Source organism: Heteronotia binoei, chromosome 4 (genome assembly GCF_032191835.1).
Source record: "Heteronotia binoei isolate CCM8104 ecotype False Entrance Well chromosome 4, APGP_CSIRO_Hbin_v1, whole genome shotgun sequence".
Lineage (NCBI taxonomy): Eukaryota > Metazoa > Chordata > Lepidosauria > Squamata > Gekkonidae > Heteronotia > Heteronotia binoei.
In genome coordinates, this window is record NC_083226.1 from 24,893,105 (window position 1) to 24,918,798 (window position 25,694).

A 25,694-nucleotide genomic window follows, 5' to 3' on the forward strand; every position below is an offset into this window, starting at 1 on the left:
ATGTCTCCTTCCACCATAGGTGGGTCCAGGGCATGCAGAGCGTACGAATTCCGGTGTGGCCCAACCTGTATCAATTTCACTCATGTCTGCAATGACATCCACGACTGTGCGGATGGATCAGATGAAGGTTGGCTGTGTGTCCTGCCATGTCAGAGATCTTGTTCCCAATTTTGTTACAGGACACCTGCTGGACCTGTAAGTTTAATGGCATTGAATATTTAAAATAACTTTAAATGGAAAGTGTAGACCATCCACTAGAAAGGAGGGTTTTATCTTAAGAGCATTCACTCTTTCACTTGCTTGGGATGAATAGATGTAGGAGGAAGGCAGGGCTTCTTTGGACCTCTGTAGCACAGAAGATTCCCTGATCTGGCTGGCCTAGGCTAGCCTGATCTCATCAGATCTTGGAAGCTAAGCAGAGTCAGCCCTGGTTAATACCTGGATGGGAGACCACCAAGGAATACCAGGGTTGCTTTGCAGAGACAGGCAATGGCAAGCTACTTCTGTTCATCTCTTGCCTTGAAAACCGTGCAGGTCCACCATGTTGGTTGTGAATTGGTGGCACTTCATGCATACGGCGCAGAAGATGGCACATTGGGATGCTAAGAGCTCCACCAGCAGGAGTCTTCTGATAGAGGCTTCCAGTTCTTAGGTTCCTTAGCTTTCTGCCTCTGTGCCTAGGGCACACTATACCTTCTTGTTCTAGTTAGATTCTTCAAATGGGTAAAACTTACTGTACTGTTGTTGCTGCCTTTCCTAACTGTGATGCTGTTGAGAATGAAGGTTCCAGCATCTTATTATGGCTGCGGTGTAAGACTTCTGCTAGAGCTTCAGCGGATGTTAGTAAAACTTGAAGCTTTTGACGTGTGTTCTTGCTTTCAGAAATGTGCTTGTAATGCGGGGTTCCGGCTAAGCAGCGATGGACACTCTTGCAGAGATATAAACGAATGCAAAGATCTGAAATATGAGGAGAAATGCAGCCAGACATGTGTCAATAAAAATGGTGCCTACAGTTGCACTTGCCATCCTGGGTACTTCCTGGAACCAGATGGCCAGACATGCAAAGCAGCCGGTAAGAGTCTCATCAGCATAGTTTGGCTCTTCTGCCATGGCTTAAAATATAGACCAAGGCCATTTGGAATTAGGAAGGTGAAACAAAATGCTTTGATGTTCCTGGCTCTGATTGCTGATTCGCTTGAGTTGCATGCAACCATAGGTGTCTGGGAAGGAAGTCCTAGAAATGCAAGAACTGCCTCTAATTTGCTAGCTGAATGTTGGTTGAACTGGTAGCGGGAAGTTGCACTGAGCAGCCTGAAAGCTGTTAATTGGCCCATAACTTCTGCCCTGCATCCCTGGAGTTGTCTGCCCTTAAAAGTATCCTTTACCACTAGAGTTCCCAGTACTGACAAATGGGAAAAATCCAGCATTTGCTGAGGATCACTATGAACTATTTGGCCATAAATGACATACAGAATAAAGGCATGTTAATCTCTTGAATCTGTATTACGATAAGCATGGGGTTTTTTGAGCAGGAATGCACAGGAACACAGTTCTGGCTGGCTTAGTGTCAAGGGGTGTGGCCTAATGTGCAAACGTGTCCCTGCTGGGCTTTTTCTGCAAAAAAAGCCCTAATGATAAGGCTTGTCTACAAATAGTTATCAACTTCAAGGAGGGCTCTGGAGTTTTCCTGGAATTACAACTGATCTCCAGACAACAAATCCATTGCCTTGGAGGAAATGGTGACTTCATAGGACAGAGTATGACATTATATCCCTATTGAGCTCTTTTACTGTGCCACCTGTCCAGGCACCATCCCCAAGCCAGAATTGGCACCCCAACCTACAAAAGTGTTAGTCTGGATATTACTCTAAATTTATGTTGGAAAAGGCAATGTCGGGTGTACAAAAAGAAGACCCTCCAGGGGGCAACAAGAAGACAATTAGACAGGATAGTGAGGTCAGCACCCTTTCTCCTGTTGTCATTCCTTGTCTGTCTCCAGATTGCTACTCTTAGGACAATTTCCCACTTCCTCAGAAGTGCCATACTCAAGTCTTCCCCTCTCTTTCAGCTAGAGATGTAGTTTAAAACCTATATCTTTCTCTCCTCTTTCCTATCAAGTATGTTACTTCCGTTGTTGGCAGAGTAATTAACACAACGGTACATAATCTGATTAAAGAATAAATAAAGATTAATTATCTTTATTTACTCTTTAATCAGGTTGTGCACCATTGCTGTGTTAATTATGATGCCAACAATATAGAACTACAGAATGTATTTGAATAGGGAAATTATACCTGTAGTAAGCTATTTCTTGTTCTAGCAACTGGCTAAAGGATGAAGATTGCAGAATATTTACTGTAATCTGAAGGTAGAGATCCAACAAAGCCTACTCAGGTGACTTACAGGTATGTGGAGGTATTAAACTGGTGATGGAAAGGAGCAAAGAATGCCAGTGCAAACTCAAAATCTATTTTTGTCTGTGCTGTAGGCTTTGAACCAATGCTGCTAGTTGCAGTCCAGTCTACCTTGATCCTCTATGGACTGAGGAGCATGGAGGAGACTGTTATCTTGACTACTGAGAAAGACTTCATCATTTTTTCCATTGACTATGACTTTCTGGACCCAAAAATATTCTGGATGGATCTTAATGCAGAAAGTATTAAGTGGATGAACACACAAACCAATGAAAAGGGGAGTTTAATAAAAGGTGGGTCTTTTTTTTTTAATGTTAAGACAGCACGTTTGACTGCAGACTTGATAAAAGCCCATCAAATCCATATAGATTGGAACTTAATCTGACTCTAAATTGCTACTTAGAATCATAGAATCAGAGTTGGAAGGTACCTCCAGGGTCATTTAGTCCAGCCCCCTGCACGATGCAAGAAATTTACAAATACCTGCCCCCCCACACAACCAGTGACCCGCTCCTCCATGCCCAGGGCCGATGGTAGGCTTTCTGGTGCCCTAGGCAAATCACCCACTAGCGCCCCCCCCCCATTATTAAAAAATATAGGGAAATTGAAGAGCGCCAAACTTGAACCTTTTCACATTTTTAATTTACTGATTTTTAATTTTAATTTTTTTTTAAAAAAATGATGTTAAAAAAAATTGTGAGAATATGTGCTTGCTGGCCATGTCAGGAAGGAGGGTGGCAGGACAGGATGAGGTGGGAGGCCAAGTCACACATGGGGGAAAGGGGGGTGGCTTGGTGATGGGAGAGGACAAGGGGACAGTGCTCAGGAGCCAGAGTCATGCGTTAGGAAGGGGGCGCCACCTAGGCCAGGTGGTACCCTAGGGGACTGCCTATTTTGCCTATTCCCATGCATCGGCCCTGTCCATGCCCAGAAAATGGCAAAAACCCTCCAGGATCCCTGGGCATACTGGCCTGGAGAAAAATTCTTGAGCCCAAAGTGACAATCGGCATTCACCTGGGTGTGTAAGAAAGGGCCATGAGAACAAAGCACTGCTGCAGCCCTTCCAGCCTTCCTTCTCAAGATCTGCTTAAGTTCACAGAATCAGCCTTGCTGTCAGATGGCCATCTAGTTTCTGTTTCCTAGAGTATGATGTTTCCTAGGCTAGGCTGAAAGCACTGACATGCAACTGGCCACGTGAATTTTAGAAGATGGTTGAGAAGACAGAGTAAGAGAACTGTACATCAGTTTAGGAGATGCTACAAAAAAAAAGGTCTCCCTAGAAGCCAAACATATTTCCTCTAATACCTTAAGACTAAGAGGTAGCTAGCAAGCAAATACAGTTTCAAGATGGGCATAAACATGTTGAACTTCTTTTGCTATTTAAGTGCTTTTCCTGAGAGGTGTTGAAGCTGAGTATCCAAGCCTATCAGGTGCTTTAGACCAGTGTTCTCCAACATGGTGCCCGTGGGCATGTTTATGCATGTCAAGTGTAGTTAGACAATGCGTGTAGCCTGGTTGGGCTTTTGCACAGCAAGGCTTCTGATTGGCCATTGGAGGCTTGATTAACAGTGCATTTTAAAACCATTGCTTTGGCAAAAGCTGGCACAAGGATCTTCACTGCATGACTGAAATGTATGCTATGGCAGCCATTTTGTGACAGGCTTTGTCTCCTGCAGTAGCCATTTTGTAGTTGTGCCCACCATCATGTTTCAGAATCCAAAAGGTACCCACAGGCTCAAAATGGTTGATGCTATGGAAATGCTAGCCACTATACTGCTGCTGTAATCTGCTCTGGTCTATCTGATAAGCAGTGAATTTTAGCATCTGGAAAGTTGTTATGGGCTCTGGCCTCTTTTTTTCTCTTCAGCTATATTGTGCTGGGCCACTGTGAAATGATTTTCTAGAATGCCATCTTGGTTTTTGGGGTTAATGATCTTTTATAATTTTATAGTTGGTGTTGTAAGCCACCCTGAGCCCGCTTGCGGGATAGGGCAGAATATAAATCTAAAAATTAAATTAAATAAATTTTGTTGTTAGTTTTTCCATATGACCTGCCTGAGCCCACTTGTGGGAAAGGCAGGATAGAAATTAAATCAAATACAGTAATAATAAACAAATAAAATGGACATTCCTGCATAATACCGGCTGAAAATAATCCCTGCATCCTGTAAAAAAGGCAACTAAAGTGGTCTAAAGCTTGCCTTCATGTTTTATTTGGTCTGAATTTGGGAAGCCAGACTTCCTGTCATGAGATTAAAAAGTAGCATTTAACTGCCAATACAGGAGGCCTACAAAATTTGCATGCAATGGCAGAACTTCAAAAAGAGTGCTCTAATAGCTGGTGCAATATCCTAGCAGCCAAAAGCACTAAAATCTTCACATGTCCTAGAACACAATGAAAATAACTGCAGTGAGCACATGGTTTACTCATGTTTTGCACAGGAAACAGGGCTTCAGTGTAACAATACAGTTCAGAAAGAAGCTTGAGGTAAAGGATTAGGGACTATAGACTTTGTCATGGTGTATAGTTTGTCGCATCTGTTGCTGTAAGTAGGTAGCCGCTATGTAATTTTTGCTTTTGCTTAATGTAAAGTGTACCGTGCTTCACCTCTGTTGGGTTTCCAGATCTCTACAAGTAAATTCCTATCTATTGTATTGTATTTTAGATGTCCCACTCCGTTGATTGTACTGATTTATTCTGTGTAATCTGCCTCGAGTCCCAGTGAGAAAGGTAGATTATAAATAAATAAAAATGCATAAACTTTTGAACAATAATGCATAAACCCTTGACATTTCACTTTTGTTTCAGGAATAAAATCTGATTGTATAGCTGTAGACTGGATAGGAAGAAATCTGTACTGGACTGATGGGACAGCAGGGCAAATCTTGGCAACGCAGCTGAATGGTACTTGGAGAGAAAAGCCAGGATATGCCGTGGTTCTTGACGAAGACCTGGATCAGCCTCGGTCACTGGCTCTCCATCCTCTGGATGGGTAAGGTTTTGATGCCAGGACCTGCAGCTGTTGCTTTTAAAAACACCTGTGCGTGTTGCTGGAATAGCTTATGAGAATCTAATGTCCTCCAAAGCTGTACATGCCTTCCTAGTTTCCTTCCTAGAGAATAAAAGCTATTTGCTTCCTTGGAGACAATCCCTATAAACTTTCCATTGGCAAAAGTAGGGTTGGAGGGCAACTAAAAGCTTTTCTCCTTTTCACAACACTAAGTAAATGAGCACTTTTAAAGGACAGTTTCTCCAGTTTACCTCTGACCATATGGTTGCATACCTGTGACCCAACATGTATTGGCCATATCATGGAGTTACTCTTGAAGTTATCCATCATCTCAAGTCTATAGTATCTCCCCAAGCTTGGTCTGTACTTCACTGGTCATGACCCTTGCACGCAAATGTCCAGGAATCTTTTTGGGGAAAGCTAGTAATAGCATTCTGCACCTTGACTTGTGTATCTCAAACTCTGGGCTTCTTTCTGTCTGTAGTTCCAGGATTCTTGTATAGCTGTAGACTGGATAGGAAGCATGCAAAATGCTCAGGATTCATACAGTGAATTCTCCTAGAGATGATGCAAGCTATTAATGACCGAATTTGCTCTCACAGCAGTGTGCTTACATCATTGCATCCCCTAGACTGATGTATTGGTCCGAAATTGGGAGTGAGCCCCAAATAGAGCAAGCCAGCATGGATGGAAGCAGTAGAAGAGTACTGATTAACACAGGACTCGGTTGGCCCACCAGCATAACCATTGACCTCTTGGGCTGGAGAATCTTCTGGGTGGATGACAAACTTCACTGCTTTGGCTCAGCCGACTTGGATGGTTCAGACGTGAAGGTACAGCACTCTGATGAACTTGCATATCTCCAAGCTTTGGTGGAAAATAGATGAAACCAGGAATCTTGCTTATGGTGCATAGTTTGAACAGTTTACTGGGTTGTTGAAAGACTTGGCAGGGTTTGGTTTTAAAACAATTCTGTTGAAGATGGGCAGCAAAGGAGTCTATGTCAGGGGTGTTGAACTCATTTGTTATGAGGGCTGGATCTGACGTAAATGAGGCCTTGTCAGGCTGGGCCATGTGTGTCATAAAAAGTAATGCCAGGTAGCAGAGATATAAACTTTAAAAAGGACACAGACAAACACCTATTAAAGATTTTTTTAAAAACTTAAAACATGCTGAAAACTTTAGCTCCTGTTGGTCTTAATGGTGCTTTCTTTGTATCTCTCCCATGAGATCCAGGGAACTGGGCAAAGGAAGCTCTAGCTCTTTCCTTCCTTCCCCAGGGGACCAGGAGGGGGAGGAGCCTCAGCCAATAGAAGGAAGAGAGGCTTGACTCAGTAGCTCTGCTGTGTGGTTGAGAAAGCCTGGTCAAGCAAGCTCTCCCTCCCCAAGGGAGGAGCCTCAACCAGTGGAGAAAATAGAGGCTTTGCTCTGTAGCTCCTGTGTGATTGAGCAAGTCTGGCAAAGCAAGCTGTGATGCAGAAGGAAGCAGGCAGCAGCCAATAGGAGCCCTCTGGGGGCTTGATTTGGCCCCTAGGCCACATATTTGACACCTCTGGTCTACACCTCTGCAGGTCAGGCTCTTAAAATGGCATTAGAATATAAAAATAATAGTAACTGACTCACTGTGGCCCCAGGACCAATGAGTTTTAATAGAAAAGAGGTTAGTGGAGATGGCTTGTCATTGCCTTCCTCTTACTAGCAACTCCAGTCTTTCATGGTCATCCCTGCAGAGCTTCCAAACCCTGATGACATCAAGCTAGGCTGGGCTGTCAGGCTAACAACACTTGAATAGAAGAGTAGGTTTTTATGCCTTACTTTGCTCTACCAGAAGGAGTTTCAAAGCGGCTAACAATCTCCTTCCCTTCCTCTCTCCACAACAGGCACCTTGTAAGGTAGGTGGGGTTGTGAGAGTTCTGAGAGAACTGTGACTGGCCTAAGGTCACACCCAGCAGGCTTATGTGGAGGAGGAGCAGGGAATCAAACCCGGCTTTCCAGATTAGAGTCTGATGCTTTTAACCACTACGCCATGCTGGTAACATGATGTGATGTTTGACTAGTGTGGGCTGTATCCTAACTTCCACCTGACAGTCTGAGTCATAGTGGCTTCTAAATGCAGGTGTTTCAGATGAGGTGTGAAACAGAGGGGAAAGTCCCACCTTCGTTAGTTTTCTTGGATGAAAAAAGATTGAGGCTTAAAACTATGTACAGCTATATACATGCAGAGGCTTGCTCTAAAACGCCTCTATCTGTCGTGCTGTTAGATTTTAAAATCTGATTTATACTGTTAATGGGATTTATGAGATTTTGTATTAACATTAGCTATTTTGGGGGTTATTGTCTTGTGATCATGATTACTGGCTTTTTTTCTCTTTAGTTAATCTACTTTGATTTCAAATTATTTCTGTATTCTGCTGTGTAACTTTGTCTTGTTTTATGTTGAGCTTGAGACCCTTGGTCAAGGAAACTAACACAAGGAAAGGATATAGAGGCTTGATACTATATACAAGTGTCAACACACAGCATTTGCTGGGCTCGTACAGTTACGGTTTCATTGCAGTAACTGGGTGCAGAAAACAGTTGTGAACCAAGCTTTTATTCTTGTGGTACACCTTTAGCCTTTCACCAACCTTAAATTTCATAAGTGTGAGCTGCCTCTACAAATTCCAGTTTCTTCCACGGAAACTAGCCTAATTGTGCCAATACAGGTACTGACTGACTGACTGAGCTTTTGCGACAATAGCTCCTCTTCAAAGTATTCACTGGTATCTGTCTGTTTTCGCCAAAAACCAGGCTCTGAGGCAACACACTCTCCTGAGACAAGGACTTTCTTTGGCCAAAACCAGGCTCTGAGACAAGAACTTTACTATCTGTCTGAAGGCACAGGCTGAGTTGACAACGTAGCAGATTTTTTCTTATCTTTCCCCCTCCCTCCCCATCTGGCTCCTTCAGCCTTCTTGGGAGTCTTAGCAAGACATTAACTGCTGTATTAATGTCTTGATAGACATTGTTAACACATGATAACAGGCATGCAGGGAACTGGTAACTGACACAAAGGGACCTCAGCCCATCCATCACTGAAGTGATGCACCTCAAATCACTGCTGGTTTCTAAAATTCCTCACTGCCTGATTGACTTGGGACCTCTTCACACATTTTCTCTCTTTCTCTCTTAGGTATTCCAGCTGGATCAAATTCATAGTCCCTTCTCTGTGGCGGTCTTTGAGGATTACGTCTTTTGGTCCGAGATGAAAACGAGGACTGTGCAAAAGGTACACAAAAAGACGGGCAAGAACAGAGAAGTCCTCATTAAACGCCATGGGCAGCCATATGGGCTTAAGGTATGGTCAACATTTCAACTGTCCTTACAGTGTAAAGGGGGTAGTCTTTGGAACAAAAGGGCATATCCTCTTAGCATAGCAGTGAGATTGAAGAATAAATGCAAGTTCTTTCAGATCAATGCCTGGTACAGAACAAACCTCCAATTTTCCTAAAATTCAAGGTTGGCTAAATAAAAACTTGGCTTAGAATAATAAAAAATACCATTCAGGGCAGCCGAAGAGCTGTTTCTATTAAGATATGTAGCCTAACATGAAGTCCCATCCTATGATCTCCCTCTTCAAGATCCTTTATGAATAGAATTCCATTAAGAATGCCTTCTTAAAATATTCTTCAAGTTCTTCTTTTTCAAAATGCCTAATTTATGGAAGCAAAAGTTACCCTGGAGTTGTGGGTTTGATAGCTGTATAGAGAACTAACTAGTTAGTGAAGAATTTTCCCCATGCCACAACATGAAAATTGGGCACAAGAGAAATCCACTAAATCACTAAAATTACATATAGCAGTTTCTATTTCATTTCATACTTTATACCAAGAAATGTATTAAAGTTGGTGGTGAGACAACCAATCACAATTGCAAATCAAACTCTGTCCATGTACACAATTATGCTCATAAACACATTAACAGAAACTTGAGTACAAAAGTAAAATGCTTTTCCAGTTGCCCTCTATGAATTTGGCCCATAAATAGAAAGTCCTGTATATTCTCAAAAGATGAGATAGAGGGATACTTGACAAATTCCTTCAGCCTCAAATGCCCATTCTACATAAATTCCAAAGGCATTTCAGTGCGTTGTCTTCAGTCTGTTTTCTGTATCCAGTTGGAACCCAGTTTCAAAGACATTACATTCAGACATGGAGTTCATAGCATAAAGATGAACTCTAATTGTGGTTGGTTGTCTCACCATCAACTTTAATACATTTCTTGGTGAATTTCTCTTGTTTCTTATCTTACACTGAGTTCCCTTTGCTTTAGCACAACATGAACATTGGCATTACCGTAGGGCTTGTCTATCCAGAGTACTAGAGAGCTCCGTAATTTACAATCAACTCCCAAGTAAAAGAAAACATTAAAACCAGCAAACTGTTTATGACCCCACAGGTAATGCATCAAAATCTCCAGCCAAGGGCACCTAACCCCTGCGAATCAAGAGGCTGTTCGCATCTGTGCCTGTTAAAATCCTATGGAAGAGGAAGCTGTTTTTGCCCACGTGACCTCGTGCTTTCTGATGACATGAGAACATGCATCCCTCTAGAGCAGTCGGCGTTCTTGTTTCTGGTTTCACCCACAGTGATTACACAGGTACTGGTTTAAATGGGTTCCTACATAGACTTGGCTAAGAAGGGAGTGAGCTTGGATTCGACTTGTCCAGATCTAGACCTCCATCTGGGCTCCTAGGTTGCCCCCCTCCCCAGTCCTACGTAAGCATTGCCGGGTTGTTTTTGTTGTTGTTCAAAGCTGCTTCACTTCATGGCTGACATTTTCTACATTTCAGACCCCCAGATTCATCTTGATTGCAGTAAAGGATGCTTGTACTTGCATGAAAGCTTTCATCACAGTTATAACATTGCCACTGTTTTAAACAACAATATATTTGTCTGCCCTGACTTCTTTTTAAGAAGCTTAAGAACAGAAGCTTTCTTTCTCCTCACTTTTACTGCGTTGTCAGTTACATTGGGCGTTTTCGCACTCACCTTCAGCCGGCGCGACCCCCCTCTTCACCACGCAGGATCTGCGCGGATTTTGCGCCGGAAACTCCCGGCGCAAAAGCCGCTCAAACGTAAACCGCCAAAAAGCAGTTTCCATTTGCGCGGCTTTTGCGACGGGAGTTTCTGGCTCTTCCGGCTGCTCCACGGCATTTAATGTGAAATCCGCGCAGATCCTGCGCGGTGAAGAGGGGGGTCGCGCCGGCTGAACGTGAGTGCGAAAACGCCCATTGTGTTTTAATTCCTCAAAAAATTCTATCCAGTTTTACCATATTGCTTGTGTCATACTCCTCTTCAATGTACTGTGCTCCAGCAGGGGCTATAGATCAGTGCCAGAGAATCTGCATTGCATGTAGATGGTTCCAGGTTTAATCTCAGGCTGCTTCAAAGGACCAGGCAGTAGGTCGTGTGAAAGACTTCTGCCTGGACACACTAGAGCAGGGGTGGCCAGACTTACTAATTGATTAATCATAAATGATTTGGAGTTGGGAGTGAGCAGTGAAGTGGCCAAGTTTGCGGATGACACTAAATTGTTCAGGGTGGTGAGAACCAGAGAGGATTGTGAGGAACTCCAAAGGGATCTGTTAAGGCTGGGTGAGTGGGTGTCAACGTGGCAGATAAGGTTTAATGTGACCAAGTGCAAAGTAATGCACATTGGGGCCAAGAATCCCAGCTACAAATACAAGTTGATGGGGTGTGAACTGGCAGAGACTAACCAAGAGAGAGATCTTGGGGTCGTGGTAGATAACTCACTGAAAATGTCAAGACAGTATGCGATTGCAATAAAAAAGGCTAACGCCATGCTGGGAATTATTAGGAAGGGAACTGAAAACAAATCAGCCAGTATCATAATGCCCCTGTATAAATCGATGGTGTGGTCTCATTTGAAATACTGTGTACAATTCTGGTCACTGCACCTCAAAAAGGATATTATAGCATTGGAAAAAGTCCAGAAAAGGGCAACTAGAATGATTAAAGGTTTGGAACACTTTCCCTATGAAGAAAGGTTAAAGCGCTTGGGGCTCTTTAGCTTGGAGAAACGTTGACTGCGGGGTGACATGATAGAGGTTTACAAGATAATGCATGGGATGGAGAAAGTAGAGAAAGAAGTACTTTTCTCCCTTTCTCACAATGCAAGAACTCGTGGGCACTCAATGAAATTGCTGAGCAGTCAGGTTAAAACGGATAAAAGGAAGTACTTCTTCACTCAAAGGGTGATTAACATGTGGAATTCACTGCCACAAGAGGTGGTGGCGGCTACAAGCATAGACAGCTTCAAGAGGGGGTTAGATAAATATATGGAGCAGAGGTCCATCAGTGGATATTAGCCACTGTGTGTGTGTGTGTGTGTGTATATATATATTAAAAAAAAAATTGGCCACTGTGTGACACAGTGTTGGACTGGATGGGCCATTGGCCTGATCCAACATGGCTTCTCTTATGTAATGTAAGAGCCACATAGAATTAAACATCAGATGTTTGAGAGCTGCAAGACATAGCATCAGATGTTTGAGAGCCAGAAGGAAGGAAGATAGGGGAGGGGAGAGGGGGAAAGAAAGCAACTTCAGCTTTAAATGTATTCTCCAAGCTGCCATCTGGCTTGGCCTGAAGAAGTGATTTATAGAGAAATGGCTTCTCCAAGCTGGCTGATGGGTGATGGGGGCTTTGAGAGCCACACAATATGTGTGAAGGAGCCAAATGTGGCTCTCATGCCAAAATTTGGCCACCCCTGCCCTAGAGATCCACTGTCAGTCTGAGTGGACAATACTGACCTTGATGGACCAATAGACTGATTCAGTGTAAGGCAGCTTCGTGTGTTGTGTTAAAAATTCTGTAATTTGCCTTGAGTTTCAGCAAGCAAGGCAGGTAATAAATGAAGTTAATACATAAGTTTGCACCTTTTGAAATACTTTAAGAACACAGGAAGAGCCCTGCTGGGTCAGACCAGTGGTCCATTAGTCCAACATCCTGTGTTGACACTGTGTGGCCAGCTGAGGCCTTACCCTGATGATGTTGCTTTGTGCCACTGGGATTCAGAGGCTGATTGCCTCTGAACACAATGGTTCCCCTCAGTCACCATGGTACAGACCTATTCTCCTTGCATCTATCTAATCCCTCTTTAAAGCTGTTTAATCCTTTGGCCGTCACTATATCCTCCAGCGACCATTTCCACATCCCAATCATCCTCTGTGTAAAGAAGGATTTCCCTTTGCCTGTCCTGAATCTGTTGTCCATCATCTTCATTGGGTCTTGTACCTTGAGTTGTGATCTGAGGTGATGCTGCTTTGGATAACAGTGTCTTGTGTTGCTTTAGAAAAGAGTCCAGTAGCACCTTCAAGACTAACAAAATCTGTGATAGAGAGCAGTGACCAGGCCTGTAGCCACCCGGGGGGGAGTTGTGGGGCACTGTCCCTGACTTCCAGGCAGGCTCCCCAATTTCCAGGGGACCCCCCAGTGGGGAGGAGCAGTCTATTTCTCTTTTTTTGCTATGACTGAGCTGTCAGACTGTCATCAGTGGCAGCTAGAGCCAGGAGAGCTGCACAGGGCACTGCAGCAGCAAAAGCAGGAGGTGGAAGAGACTGTGTGGAATAGGCCGGGGATGGGGGGGACAGATGGAGCTGTTGGCTGCAAAGTGCCAGAGTGGGGGAGAGGGAGGTGGAAGGAAACCCCTCCTGCCCGCACACAAAGGGCAGTCCCTTCATGATTCCAACGTTTTAGGGTTGGCTGCCTCGACTTGGCCACTTTCAGAGCCTCCAGCTTTTGCCCTTACCTCAGAAAGTCTCTGAGAAGCAGCACCCCCCTGACTTTTAGAAAAGCCCCTCAACTTATAAAACCCTAGCCCTGGCAGTAACTCATGAAAGCTGCTACCCTGCGACAAATTTTGTTAGATTTGAAAGTGCTACCACACTCTTACTCTTTTCTTCTGCTGCGGACAGACTCCCATGGCCACCCATCTTGATCTTGAGCTGGTGTGTGAGCCTGTCAGACTTAAACAATGGGCTATGTGATGTTAGAAGTTTGGAACTTAGAAACTCGGTCCTGATGAAGTGTCTCCTCCTAGATCTATTTGAGGAAGTTCCCCTCCCGAGCAGGACAGGTGGCTCTTCCTGATCACACGAGTATCCCCCTGATCAACACGGCCCCCCTGACGGTCACAGACTACTCTGTACACCGCTCAGCTCTTTATTTTGCTGAACGGGAGGGCAGATTCATCAAGACGCTGATGATTAAAGATGCCGGAAGATCCTCCTTGGAGAAAATCCTACCGGTAGAAGGTGCTGTGATCTCCCTAGCTCTGGACTGGCTGAGCGGCAACATCTATTGGATTGATAGACGCCCTTCCATTAATGTAGCAACGTCAGACAGCCGATATCCGCTGGTGGTGATTGGTGAGGACCTTCGTCTCCCAGCTTTTCTGGCACTGCATCCCCCGAGTGCAATGATGTGCTTCGTTGACTTGGATTCTGGGGGCCGTTCGTCGGATTCCAAAATAGAATGTGCCTTCATGGATGGGACCAGGAGGAGAGTTCTCTGGAGGAGAGCCCACACGCCTATTGGTTTATCCATAGTAGACTCAGGCACTTGGCTGTACTGGGCTGATCAGGGTAAGTAGCAAACGTTCACGGTGTACTGTTTGGGGCAAAAAGTACTCAGCCAGCTGTATGGAAAACAGCGTAGCAAGGAAGGGGTATACAAAAACAGGACTGTCCCATCATAAGATCCATGCTGGGTCTGACCAGTGGTCCATCTAGTCCAGCATCCAGAGAGCCAATATGGTGTAGGGTTATGAGTGGCTGACTCTAATCTGGAGAACTGGATGTGATTCCCCAGTCCTCCACCTACAAGCAACTGGGTGACCCTGAGTTAGTCACAGTTCTCTCAGAGCTGTACTCTCAAGAGCAGTTCTCTCAGTGCTCTCTCAGACCCATCTACATCACAAGGGTGTCTGTTGTGGGGAGAGAAAGGGAAGGAGATTGCCTCTGAACATGGAAATTCCCCGCAGTCACCAAGGCCTCTCCTCCATAGACCTATCCTCTACGAATCTGTCTACCCCCCTTTAAAGTTGTCTATTCATGTGGCCATCACTTCAGCCTCTGTCAATGAATTCCACATTTTAATCAATCATGCTGTGCCATGCAAGTGCTTGAAAAAGTGCTGCTATTTAGGAAGTCGAGGCAGACTGAGATGGATCCAACCCTTCTTTAAAGAGCCTTCATCCAAATTAAGCTGTTTTTCAAATGGAAGTGTCATTCCCTAGGCCTAGAGGGAGAAGCCTACCTGAAGTTGCTAGTGGGCCTATATTCCCCAGGATTCCTGCTGCCCCTCTGATTGGGTGGCAGAAATTTAGGAGGGAAAACTTGCCCAGGGGGTGGGACCTAAGAAGAAAAAATAAATAGACCTGGCTAGAGACAGGGAAGTGTTCTCTCTGGAGAGGCTGCAGATGGAGGAGTGTTATCTCTGGAAAGGCTGCAGCAGGAGAGTGCCCTCATTCAAGCGTGGTGAGTCTCTTGGTATTAGAAGAAGGGAAGTCTAAATAGAACTTGTGTCAGGGCTTTTATTTCTTTGTGCCAGCCTTTACTGTTTTTCCATATTCACTGTTGCCTAAAAGTTTTTACAACTCACTTGTTTCTTCTTGAGCATATAATAAACTTATTGTTGTTTATACTGCCTGGGTCCTCATGACTCTTCAGTCACAGATAAAAGGGTTTGCAAAGAAGGATGACAAAGGGGTTGGATGGGTGCTCTGCACCCCGCCCCGACTAACCCATACCAGAGTGTTGACAGCCAGTAGAAGGTTATTCCTAGTTCCTGCTGGTGTGGGGCAGGAAGAGACTCTCAGGTTGGCAGAAGGTTTCACACTTGAGCCAAAATAATAGGTTAGGTGTAGTTACGTGAACTTTGCTCAGTCGAGTGGTAGGACAGAGGTAGGATCCACCCTGCTTCTTCTCCAGGGAAGCGTTAACCCTCCAGCCAAGCTCCCAATGTACACTTCATTCAGAGGCCCAAGGATTGTGCAAATTTAAGGCCTTTATCTCACTAAAACATGCTGAAATTTAACGGGTGACTTAACTGCTTTCTAAGAAGGGAGGGGATGGTTCTCATGCAGTAAACTATGCACATCAAGACTCAAATTGTCTTTGCTGCAGCCAAAGACGTTGTGGAACGGATACGGCTGGACGGCACTCGGTTCCGAGTAGTTCGGGGAAGTCCGCGTGGCATTAAGCTCTTTGCAGCTGGAGGGGGAATGATGATCTGGACAACAGAACCACGAAACAGTAAGCAGGCTCTAAACATCAACTTTGTCGATTGGTTTCAAAATAAATGTACAGCAAGTGATAAGAAGGCCTATACCAGGGGTGAGGAACCTTTTTTCCTCCAAGGTCCATTTGGATATTTATAACATCATTTGCTGGCCATACAAAATTATCAGCTTAAAAAACAGTGCTCTGTCGAGGGAGAATGATTCAGGCCAGCAAAATTAATGCAAATAATTGTTTTTCTATTTGAAGTCATGTGGGGAGAGCCTAATTTGGCACACACACCTGACCCACAGTCCTAGGCAAATGCCTAGGCCCAGGGCTTTTTTGGTTGAAAAAGCCTGGCAGGAACTTATTAGCATATTAGACCTCTCTCTCGCTCTCTCGGCTTGGCTTCGCGAACGAAGATTTAAGAAGGGTGCAATAGTCCACGTCATATTAGACCACATCCCCCAATATTAGCATATTAGGTCATACATTCATTTGCATATTAGGCTACTCCATCTTGAATAAGCAGGTGTAAATTGAACTGGTGGTAGCTGGGTAATAAATGAAAATATAATAAATGAAAAATGAAAATAAAGAAAGGGGGGAAGAAAAGAGAATAAAGGGAAATAAAGAAAGGGGGGAAGAAAGGAGAATAAAGGGAAATAAAGAAATGGAGGGAAAACTTACCTGAACTGTGACAGTGACTTTTCCAGGCTCCACAGCAATCCTGGCCAGCTGGCCCTTGGGGAGCCGCTGCACAGTGCGGCTGTGCCTCACAATCCTCACTGACAAGCTGGGCCTCAGGGAGGCCACCATGTGGTTCAGGTCAGCCCAGCAATCCCTGAGGGCCAGACCAAGTGGTCTTGAGGGCCCTCAGGACAGATGTTCCCCACCCCTGGCCTATACTGATAATGTTGCATTGCTTACCCTCAGGGTTATGCGGAAGGGACTAGGAGGCAAACTTCCCCAAGTCTAGGCCTGTAGATCTGGACAAATACACAACTAGATGTTGGAGAGTAGAAGAGGGGTCCTAAGAACATAAGCCATGCTGGATCAGGCCAACGGCTCATCCAGTCCAACACTCTGTGTCACACAGTGGCCAAAAAAAACCCTTGTGCCTTCAAAAGGTCCATCAGTGGGGCCAGGACACTAGAAGCCTCCTAATCACCAAGAATACAGAGCATCACTGCCCCAGACACATACTTCCAACAATACGCTATGGCTAATAGCCACTGATGGACCTCTGCTCCTTAGCTGCCTGTTTCTCGACACCATTCTCTACATGTCATGATGAAAGAACAGGGGAGCCAGATAGTCTAGGAAAGATTTTAATTTGATATCTCAAAGAACTCATCTTTAAGGGTCACCTTTATGGGAAGGTTTAAGTGACGTTTAGTTGAGTGCCTCTGTGATGCTTAAGCTATCATAGTTCCTGGACTGCCTCGGTTCAAGCTATTCCAGAGGAGCTGAGATCAGGCTAGCCTGGGCAATCCACGTCAGGGCACCATAGACTCCCTTGTCAGTCCTTGGAAATTAAGCAGGGTTGGCCCTGGTTAGCATTTGGATGGGAGACCATCAAGGAAGTCTGGGGTTGCTGCACAGAGGTAGGCAATGGCAAACCACCTGTCAACGCCTCTTGCTGTGAAAACCCTGTGGAGTCACTATAAGTCAGGGGTGGCCAAACTTGCTTAAAGTAAGAGCCACATGGAATAAATGCCAGATGTTTGAGAACCGCAAGGAAGGACAGCAAATAGATGGGGGAGATGAGGTGGAAAGAAAGTAACTTTAAATGCATTCTCCAAGCTGCCAGCTGGCTTGGCTTGGAGAAGTGATTTAAAGAGACATTGCCTTCTCCAAGCCAGCCAACAGTGTGGTGGAGGCTCTAAGAGCCACACAATATGCTAGATGGAAAAGCCACATGTGGCTCCTGAGCCATAGTTTGGTCACCCCTGCTATAAGTCATCTGCGGCTTGACGGCAAAAAAGAAATCCAGATGTAAAATGGTGGAAGTGCTGTATGTATAGATGGGTATACACATTGTCAGGGCTCCTTCATTGCGACTAATCTTTCCCTCCTAGACTCTGCCAGGATATGGTACAGCAAACTGGAACAGAATACAGAGCTACAGTGGTTTCAACTAGAGCAGAGCCTTGTGGACGTGAAGATTTACAGCCACTTGAGCCAACAAGGTAAAGGCCTTGTGTTGTAATCTTGACATAGGAAGGCCAGGGTTATATTAGCCGAGGACTTGAGTGCCTGGCAGGTTTGTGTTGGTGCCTAGGACCATTTCCAGGTTTTGGGGGCCCCTGGGCAGAGTGCCAAGGAGCCCTTTCTTGTCCTCTGGCCACCACTAGCCCCACCCTCCACTTATACCTTCCTTCTCCTTGTTTGTGTTCCTTCTTTCCAATTGTATATCCTTTCTCCAATGTGGTGGGTGGCATATGCAGAAAGGAAAACCCAAGGCTTTTTTTTGTAGCAGGACCTCCTTTGCATATTAGGGTAAATCCCCGATGTAGCCAATCCTCCTGGAGCTTACAGGGCCTACTGTAAGCTCCAAAAGGATTGGCTACATCTGTGTTATGTGGCCTAATATGCAAAGGAGGTCCTGCTACAAAAAAAGCCATGGGAAAAACCACCACTGTGCCTGCCAGAAGTGCTGCTATTTCACATCACCTACAGGTCCTTTCCTGGGAACATGTGGTTGGGGGGCTCTCAGCCTCATCTGAAACCCCAGGCCCTGGCAGTTGCCACACCTCAGGGTATGTTGGCGCCAGCCTTGCTGGTGACTGCACCCTTTGAGGGGACCCTTTGAGCCTTGCCAACACTGTCCAGTTTGAGCAGGCTTTGGAAATTCTGGACATCTCTTTAGATTTGCTGTAGCAGTGATTCTGAAGCACGGCTCAGGCAGTCAAGTAGGCATACGTTTCCATTTCCCTGCCAGTTTGAGAAATGGTGATGGATCTGAAGCAGGTAGCATTTCTTCCATTTGCTTGCAGGTAGCAACGGCTGTTCGGAAAAGAATGGCAGATGCAGCCAAATCTGCTTACCGATTCCGGGAGGCAGGAGCTGTAGGTGCACGAGTGGATATAACCTACAACGCAGCACCATATGCGTTGAAGCGGTGATGTGTGTGCCACCTCTTCGAGCTTGTGAGGATAACAGCAAATGCATTACAACGGAGCAAGTCTGCGATCGTCACCTCGATTGCCCCGACAGATCTGATGAGGCAGACTGTGAGTAAACCCTGACCTTGGCATGTGACCCACTGCTTATTGTCAAGGTAGCCTTTGGTGTGTCCCCCTGCAACATACCTCAGAATTAGGTTGGTAAGGACAAGAGGCAGAATAATAACAAAACCATATCTAGAACATGTTGTTCACTATTTCATGATGTTTTGAAGATAAGTTCCAAAAGAGTGAAATTCCCGTAGTGCTGGGGTGTTAAACTCATTTGTTATGAGGGCTGGATCTGACATAAATGAGACCTTGTTGGGCTGGGCCATGTTGGGCCAGGCCATATGTGTACCTATTTAAGATTAGATAGCTGAGATATTAACTTTATAAAGGACATAGAAAAGCACAATTAAAGAATTTTTTTTTAAAAAAAACAACCCTTAATACATGCTTAAAACTTTAGCACTCATTGGTCTTAAAAAGGTGCTTTCTTTGCATTTCTCCCATAGGATCCAGGGAACTAGGCAAAGGAAGCTCAGGCTCTTTCCTGCCTCCCCCAAGGGATGGGGGGGGGTCTCAGCCAATTGAAGGAAGAGAGGCTTGGCTCAGTAGCTCTGCTGTATGATTGTGATAGCCTGGCAAAGCAAGCTCTTCCTTCCCCCCGCCTTCCTTCACAAGGGAGGAGCCTCAGCCAATTGAGAAAATAGAGACTTTGCTCTGTAGCTCCTGTGTGATTGAGCAAGCCTTGCAAAGCAAGCTGTTATGCAGAAGGAAACAAGAGAGGGAGAGAAGGAAGCAGATGACAGCCAGTTGCTTGGGGGCCTGATAGGAGCCCTCCAGGGGCCTCATTCAGCCCCCAAGCCAGATGTCTGACATCCCTGCCGTAGTGTATTTGCAGATGAGGTTATCACACTTTGGTCGTTACGAGGAGACAAGGAGTCACTGGAAAAGATAATAGTGCTAGGAAGAGTGGAAGCCAGTAGCAAAAAGTGGAAGGCCCAAGATGAGATGGATGGATTCCCATCAAGAAAACTATAGCCCTCAGTTTGCAAGACCTGAGCAAGGCTGTTAACAGTTGGATGTTTTGGAGGACTAATTAATAGGGCTGCCATAAGTCGGAAGAGAGTTGATGACATCTAATACAGAGACACATTTGCAAATTTAAGGTTCACTGCCCACTAAAATGAAGACAAAAAAGTGGTACAGATAAAGGATTTTATCTCCAGTTGAGCGTATGCAAGCAGTAAATCATGAGAAACAGAAAAATGATGTGATCCCCGAATGCACACTTGTTTTGATATTCTCAACAATCTTTTTGGATTACATAATATATAACCATATTCATAAGTTAAAAAACCTGTAACCTTGTGGTAATTCATGATGGTATAGATAACACCTGAAGCCATAGCAGTGCTAGATGGAAAAGGACTGCATCTTCATGATCTTGAAAGTACAGAAGTAGACAGCAGTAATTTAAGACATGGAAATGGCAACACAGGGTTGTGTCTTCCAACTGTAGATGCACTGTGAACTTTATTAAGGACTGATAAAACACTTCTGGTGTTTCACCAGCAGCGTTGAATATTGTGTGAAATAAGTGTGCAGGCATAGTAAAGGTAAGGAAGTAAGTAGCTTATGATATCAAAACTTATACGCTATTTTATTACACTTAAATGTTTACATTTGTTGAAATGGATGTTCCTCTGTCGCACTGTGGTGTAGTGGTGAAGAATGTCAGATTAGTAGCTGGAAGATCCAGGAGAGAATCCCAGTCTATACCCATGGAAATTTGCTGCGTGACTTTGGGCCAGTCACTCTTTCAACCTGGTCAGGGTTGTTAAAATAAAATTTAGGAGAGGACAGTGGAGGAAGGGAGAATGATGTAATGATGTCCTCTGGGGAGAAAAGCGGGGTATAAATGAATTAAATAAATACATAGTAGTGCATGTTGGTACCACAGACATAAGCCAGTATTAATAATTTCCTCTTCCAAGAGAATCCTGGAAACTTAGTTTTATGTTGTCTGCCCGTGCTGATGTGTTAACATAGCCAACCTTAAACTGGGTTTGGTTTAGAGAACTCTTCAGCGACTCATACATAAAGCAAACGAAAATTTTATAGAAGAAAATTAAGAGAAGATTTTTTTTAAAAGCAATGCATATAGCTCCAGTGGCAGTTCAGCTACATAGAATGCAGGAAACAAAAAACCTTCTATCTTATACACTTCTGCAGCGAAAATGTTGGCTTCTCTTGACTAAAATCAAAGGTGTTCCGGAATATACAGCAACAGTACATAGGCAAAACAGATGGAGTAAGAGTATAAAAACTGATTCAAAAAGGAAAGTGTACTTACCCCATCATAGGCTATGCCTTGTAGGAAAAGTGGGGCCATAACCTCCTGACTTTCCTTGACCAATTACAGGGCTATCTCAGAGGAACATTCTGGACTGGAGGAGCACCCCCCTCCTCTACCAGATCCACACTTGAAACTGTTGAGCTGGTCAGGCTGGAGGCTAACTGTTCTTGAAAGCTTGTCTAAACTGTTCTGCGGTGGGGTGAGGGAGGCATTATAGCCTTTGAAAATAGGTAACCTTAACTAACAACTCTCCTTCCTGCCATTTGGTACTATGCCCACCTCATCTATTTTATAGTGGTGCCAAATGTAATGGTCTTCTCCCTTCAGGCAACTACATGTACCCTGGCAGGGGAAGACCACAGACCACAAGTGTACCTTGGGCAACCACTAAGACCACTGCTGGCAAAGCTACCATCAAGAAACCCACTACTGGGGTTGTATATGTACAACCAGAGGTAACACAATATCACAAGAGAACTTCTAAACCCCAGAAAGTGACGACATGGGCATTTCCTGCAAGCACACACCGGAGGACTACACAGAAGCAGAAATGGCCCTTTGGCACACAGGAAGTGTGGAAAAGCGGCTTGGAGGCCCAGCCTTGCAGCAGTGAGACCTGTAACATGAGGGGTGACTGTACTGTCGAAGGCGACGTAGTGAGGTGTCACTGTTTGCTGGGGTACAGTGGGGATTATTGTGAAGAAGAAGTCAGGTCTAGGTCGGGTACCGTTATCCTAAGTACTCTCTTTGTCTTATTCATCGCCATGGCGGCCACGGCAGCTTTTATCTTCTTCAGGAAGCAAAGAACGCTAACAAGGTGAGCTTCTTGAAAACACCTTCTGGGTAAGGGGAACACTTGAGGGCATTTCAATAGGGAGGGAGCTCAAATGCTTGCTCTGCAATAATGGGATCTGAACAGTGTCTTGGCATGGCATTGACTTCTCATGTTGTGATGCTCTTATTTCATTTACATCATTTATAATCTGTGTCTATCACTGATTATCAATATTTATTATGGTCGGAGACCAGCATAAGTTTACAACATCTCTTAGTCATCTAACATCCATAAAAGTCTGAATTCTAGAAGTCTGTTTCAGTCGTTGCAAACATTTCCGCTTTCTAATTGCTGTAGTACAGAATTTTGCAGCCGCATAAGTTACAAGTTTCTGTGTACCTTCTAAGGTATATTTTCAGAGCACTTCAGTCCTATAATTCATATAATACTTCAGTGGTGTGAATTTAGAGTGAAATGGAATAATTAGTTGCAATCTTTCTTTTTGATAAAATCCACAATGCAATAGAATATGCATGACGGATTCAACTGCTTTTCCAGAACAGGGGAAATATCATTTCTGTAATGGCAACTGAGAAAGCCTACCAGATAGGACTGCAGAAGGAAAACCACCAAAATGTGCTCTCAAAAAGGCCCATCTATATCTCTCGTAGTTAATATCCGAGAGATAGGGATCTGTTGCATAATTCAGCCATGTTTTTAAACTACTGTAGTTTGTAGGGAACATTGCATCATTATGTCAATGTACAGCCAAGAGGATGAGACACCCAGTAAGCAGTGTAATAAGATTAGGATAGCAAAAATTACAACTGAGTAGAAATCTGCGCCCTGACTGAGAATAGCCCAGGCTAGGCCAAGTTCATCAGATCTCAGAAGCTAAGCAAAGTCAGCCCTGGTTAGTACTTAAATGGGAGACCATCAAGAAACTCTGGGGTTGCTGCACAGAGGCAGGTGGTGGCTCAGTGGTAGAGCATCTGCTTGGTAAGCAGAAGGTCCCAGGTTCAGTCCCCGGCATCTCCAACTAAAAAGGGTCCAGGGAAATAGCCATGAAAAACCTCAGCTTGAGACCCTGGAGAGCTGCTGCCAGTCTGAATAGACAATACTGACTTTAATGGACCGAGGGTCTGATTCAGTAGAAGGCAGCTTCATAGGTGATGGCAAAACCACCTCTGAATGTCTCTTGCCTTGAAGATCCTACCGGGTTGCTATAAGCCAGCTGTGACTTGATAGCAAAATAAAATAAAATCTGAAATACATTCCAACAAAGTGTATATACTAACATGGCATATTAAATGATGATGAAATTATATAATAGGTAGTATTCCTACAGCAATTTAAGAACATAAGAGAAGCCATGTTGGATCAGGCCAATGGCCCATCCAGTCAACACTCTGTGTCACACAGTGGCCAAAAAAAAAAAATTATACACACACACACTCTGTGGTTAATAGCCACTGATAGACCTCTGCTCCATATTTTTATCCAATCCCCTCTTGAAGCTGTCTATGCTTGTAGCCGCCACCACATCCTGTGGCAGTGAATTCTACATGTTAATCACCCTTTGGATGAAGAAGTACTTCCTTTTATCCGTTTTAACCTGACTGCTCAGGAATTTCATGCCCACGAGTTCTTGTATTGTGAGAAAGGGAGAAAAGTACTTCTCTCTCTGCTTTCTCCATCCCATGCATTATCTTGTAAACCTCTATCATGTCACCCCGCAGTCGACGTTTCTCCAAGCTAAAGAGCCCCAAGCGTTTCAACCTTTCTTCATAGGGAAAGTGTTCCAACCCTTTAATCATTCTAGTTGCCCTTTTCTGGACTTTCTCCAATGCTATAATATCCTTTTTGAGGTGCGGCGACCAGAACTGCACACAGTACTCCAAATGAGACCGCACCATCGATTTATACAGGGGCATTATGATACTGGCTGATTTGTTATCAATTCCCTTCCTAATAATTCCCAGCATGGCGTTGGCCTTCTTTGTAGCATTGGAAAAAGTCCAGAAAAGGGCAACTAGAATGATTAAAGGGTTGGAACATTTTCCCTATGAAGAAAGGTTAAAACGCTTGGGGCTCTTTAGCTTGGAGAAACGTTGACTGCGGGGTGACATGATAGAGGTTTACAAGATAATGCATGGGATGGAGAAAGTAGAGAAAGAAGTACTTTTCTCCCTTTCTTACAATACAAGAACTGGTGGGCATTCAATGAAATTGCTGAGCAGTCAGGTTAAAATGGATAAAAGGAAGTACTACTTCACCCAAAGGGTAATTAACGTGTGGAATTCACTGCCACAGGAGGTGGTGGCGGCTACAAGCATAGACAGCTTCAAGAGTGGGTTAGATAAAAATATGGAGCAGAGGTCCATCAGTAGCTACAGTGTGTGTGTGTGTATATATATATATATAATATTTTTTGGCCACTGTGTGACACAGTGTTGGACTGGATGGGCCATTGGCCTGATCCAACATGGCTTCTCTTATGTTCTTAGTCTTCATGTAAAGATCAGTGAGCATCTTGGCTTTATAACTCAGTGTTGTGGATTACACTGGAATACTGGCACTTGTAGGTAATGAAAACTTCCATAACTTTCTTGTTGGGAACTTGCTAGTCTTCACTGTTTATATAGCACCCTCACCATGCATGACCTCTGTATTGTGGCAGCCAATTCCAGAGGTTATTTGAATATTAGGAAAATTATTCGGCTACATCCAATTAAGCGGATTGCTCTGACTCTGCTGGTTCTAATATGGACACATTTGGACGCACATGGAGCTGCCTTGTATGGAGTCTGACGCTTGGTCCATCAAAGTCAGCATTGTCTTCTCAGACTTGCAATTGCTCTCCAAGGTCTCAGGCAGAGGTCTTTCTCATCACCCACTGCCGGATCTTTTAACTGGAGATGACAAGGACTGAACCCAGGACCTTCCGCATGCTAAGCAGATAATCTACCACTGAGCCACGGCCCCTCCCTAGAGTTCTCCTTTCTCATCCCCTCCTACAGCCTACCCACACTCCATCACCCAGTTTAGTTCAGCATAACTTCAGTGACACTCTTAATTTGTAATTTCTTTGAACTTCAGACTTTTCATATCAAAAAGCGTTCTTCAGTTGCAGGGCAGCATAGATGAAATTATAGGGGAAACTGCTGGATCTGTACTGTCACAGTTGCTTTATAGGATAGTAATGGTTAATTTTTGTTAATGGCCTGGTAATGGTTAATTTTTGTGCCTCATTCTCAAGGACTTTAAGTACATCATCAACTAGGATGCTGACATACCAGAAGGACACAGAGATGGAAGAGAGCATTTTAGAAAGCGAAACCTGCATCAATAGCGCTTATGAGCCGGAAGAGGTAAAGGTCATTGGCAAGATCCCAGTTCCAAGTTTAAAACAACATATTCTATAATGTGAAGGGGCTACTAGATCTGGGACTCACCTAGTTAGCCTATCTAACCCCCTCCATGTATTTTTTTTGAGCGGGGTGGGGAGAATCCCATTTCAATATTCAGTTCTATATTAATGAAGAAAAGCAAGTGGATCCGTTGACTTCACCAGCTGGGCTAAACCCTGTTTTTCTTTCCACAGGAACCGAGCAGTCCCTTGACAACTGACAAAGACACAGATGTATAACGAAAAATAAAGTATTTTGCAAATTCTC

At 44.3% G+C, this 25,694-nt stretch overlaps 1 protein-coding gene across 1 annotated transcript; it reads left to right on the forward strand.

The window, feature by feature from the left end:
- On the forward strand, window positions 1–25,694 carry LOC132570087 (low-density lipoprotein receptor-related protein 2-like). Its single transcript, XM_060236524.1, has 14 exons — window positions 1–195; window positions 883–1,072; window positions 2,489–2,707; window positions 5,224–5,407; window positions 6,057–6,258; window positions 8,598–8,762; window positions 9,863–10,063; window positions 13,529–14,072; window positions 15,615–15,743; window positions 17,792–17,902; window positions 18,710–18,946; window positions 21,570–22,059; window positions 25,277–25,388; window positions 25,622–25,694. Exons 1-14 carry the CDS (start codon window positions 1–3, stop codon window positions 25,664–25,666), a joined length of 3,024 nt encoding a protein of 1,007 aa, XP_060092507.1. The 3' UTR covers window positions 25,667–25,694.

Bases quoted from the DNA above. Each gene is read 5' to 3' on its own strand.
- LOC132570087 (XM_060236524.1), top strand. From the start codon at position 1: ATGTCTCCTTCCACCATAGGTGGGTCCAGGGCATGCAGAGCGTACGAA. The intron at 196-882 runs GTAAGTTTAATG...TCTTGCTTTCAG, and splicing joins ACAGGACACCTGCTGGACCT to AAATGTGCTTGTAATGCGGG. The intron at 18,947-21,569 runs GTGAGTAAACCC...TTCTCCCTTCAG, and splicing joins CAGATCTGATGAGGCAGACT to GCAACTACATGTACCCTGGC.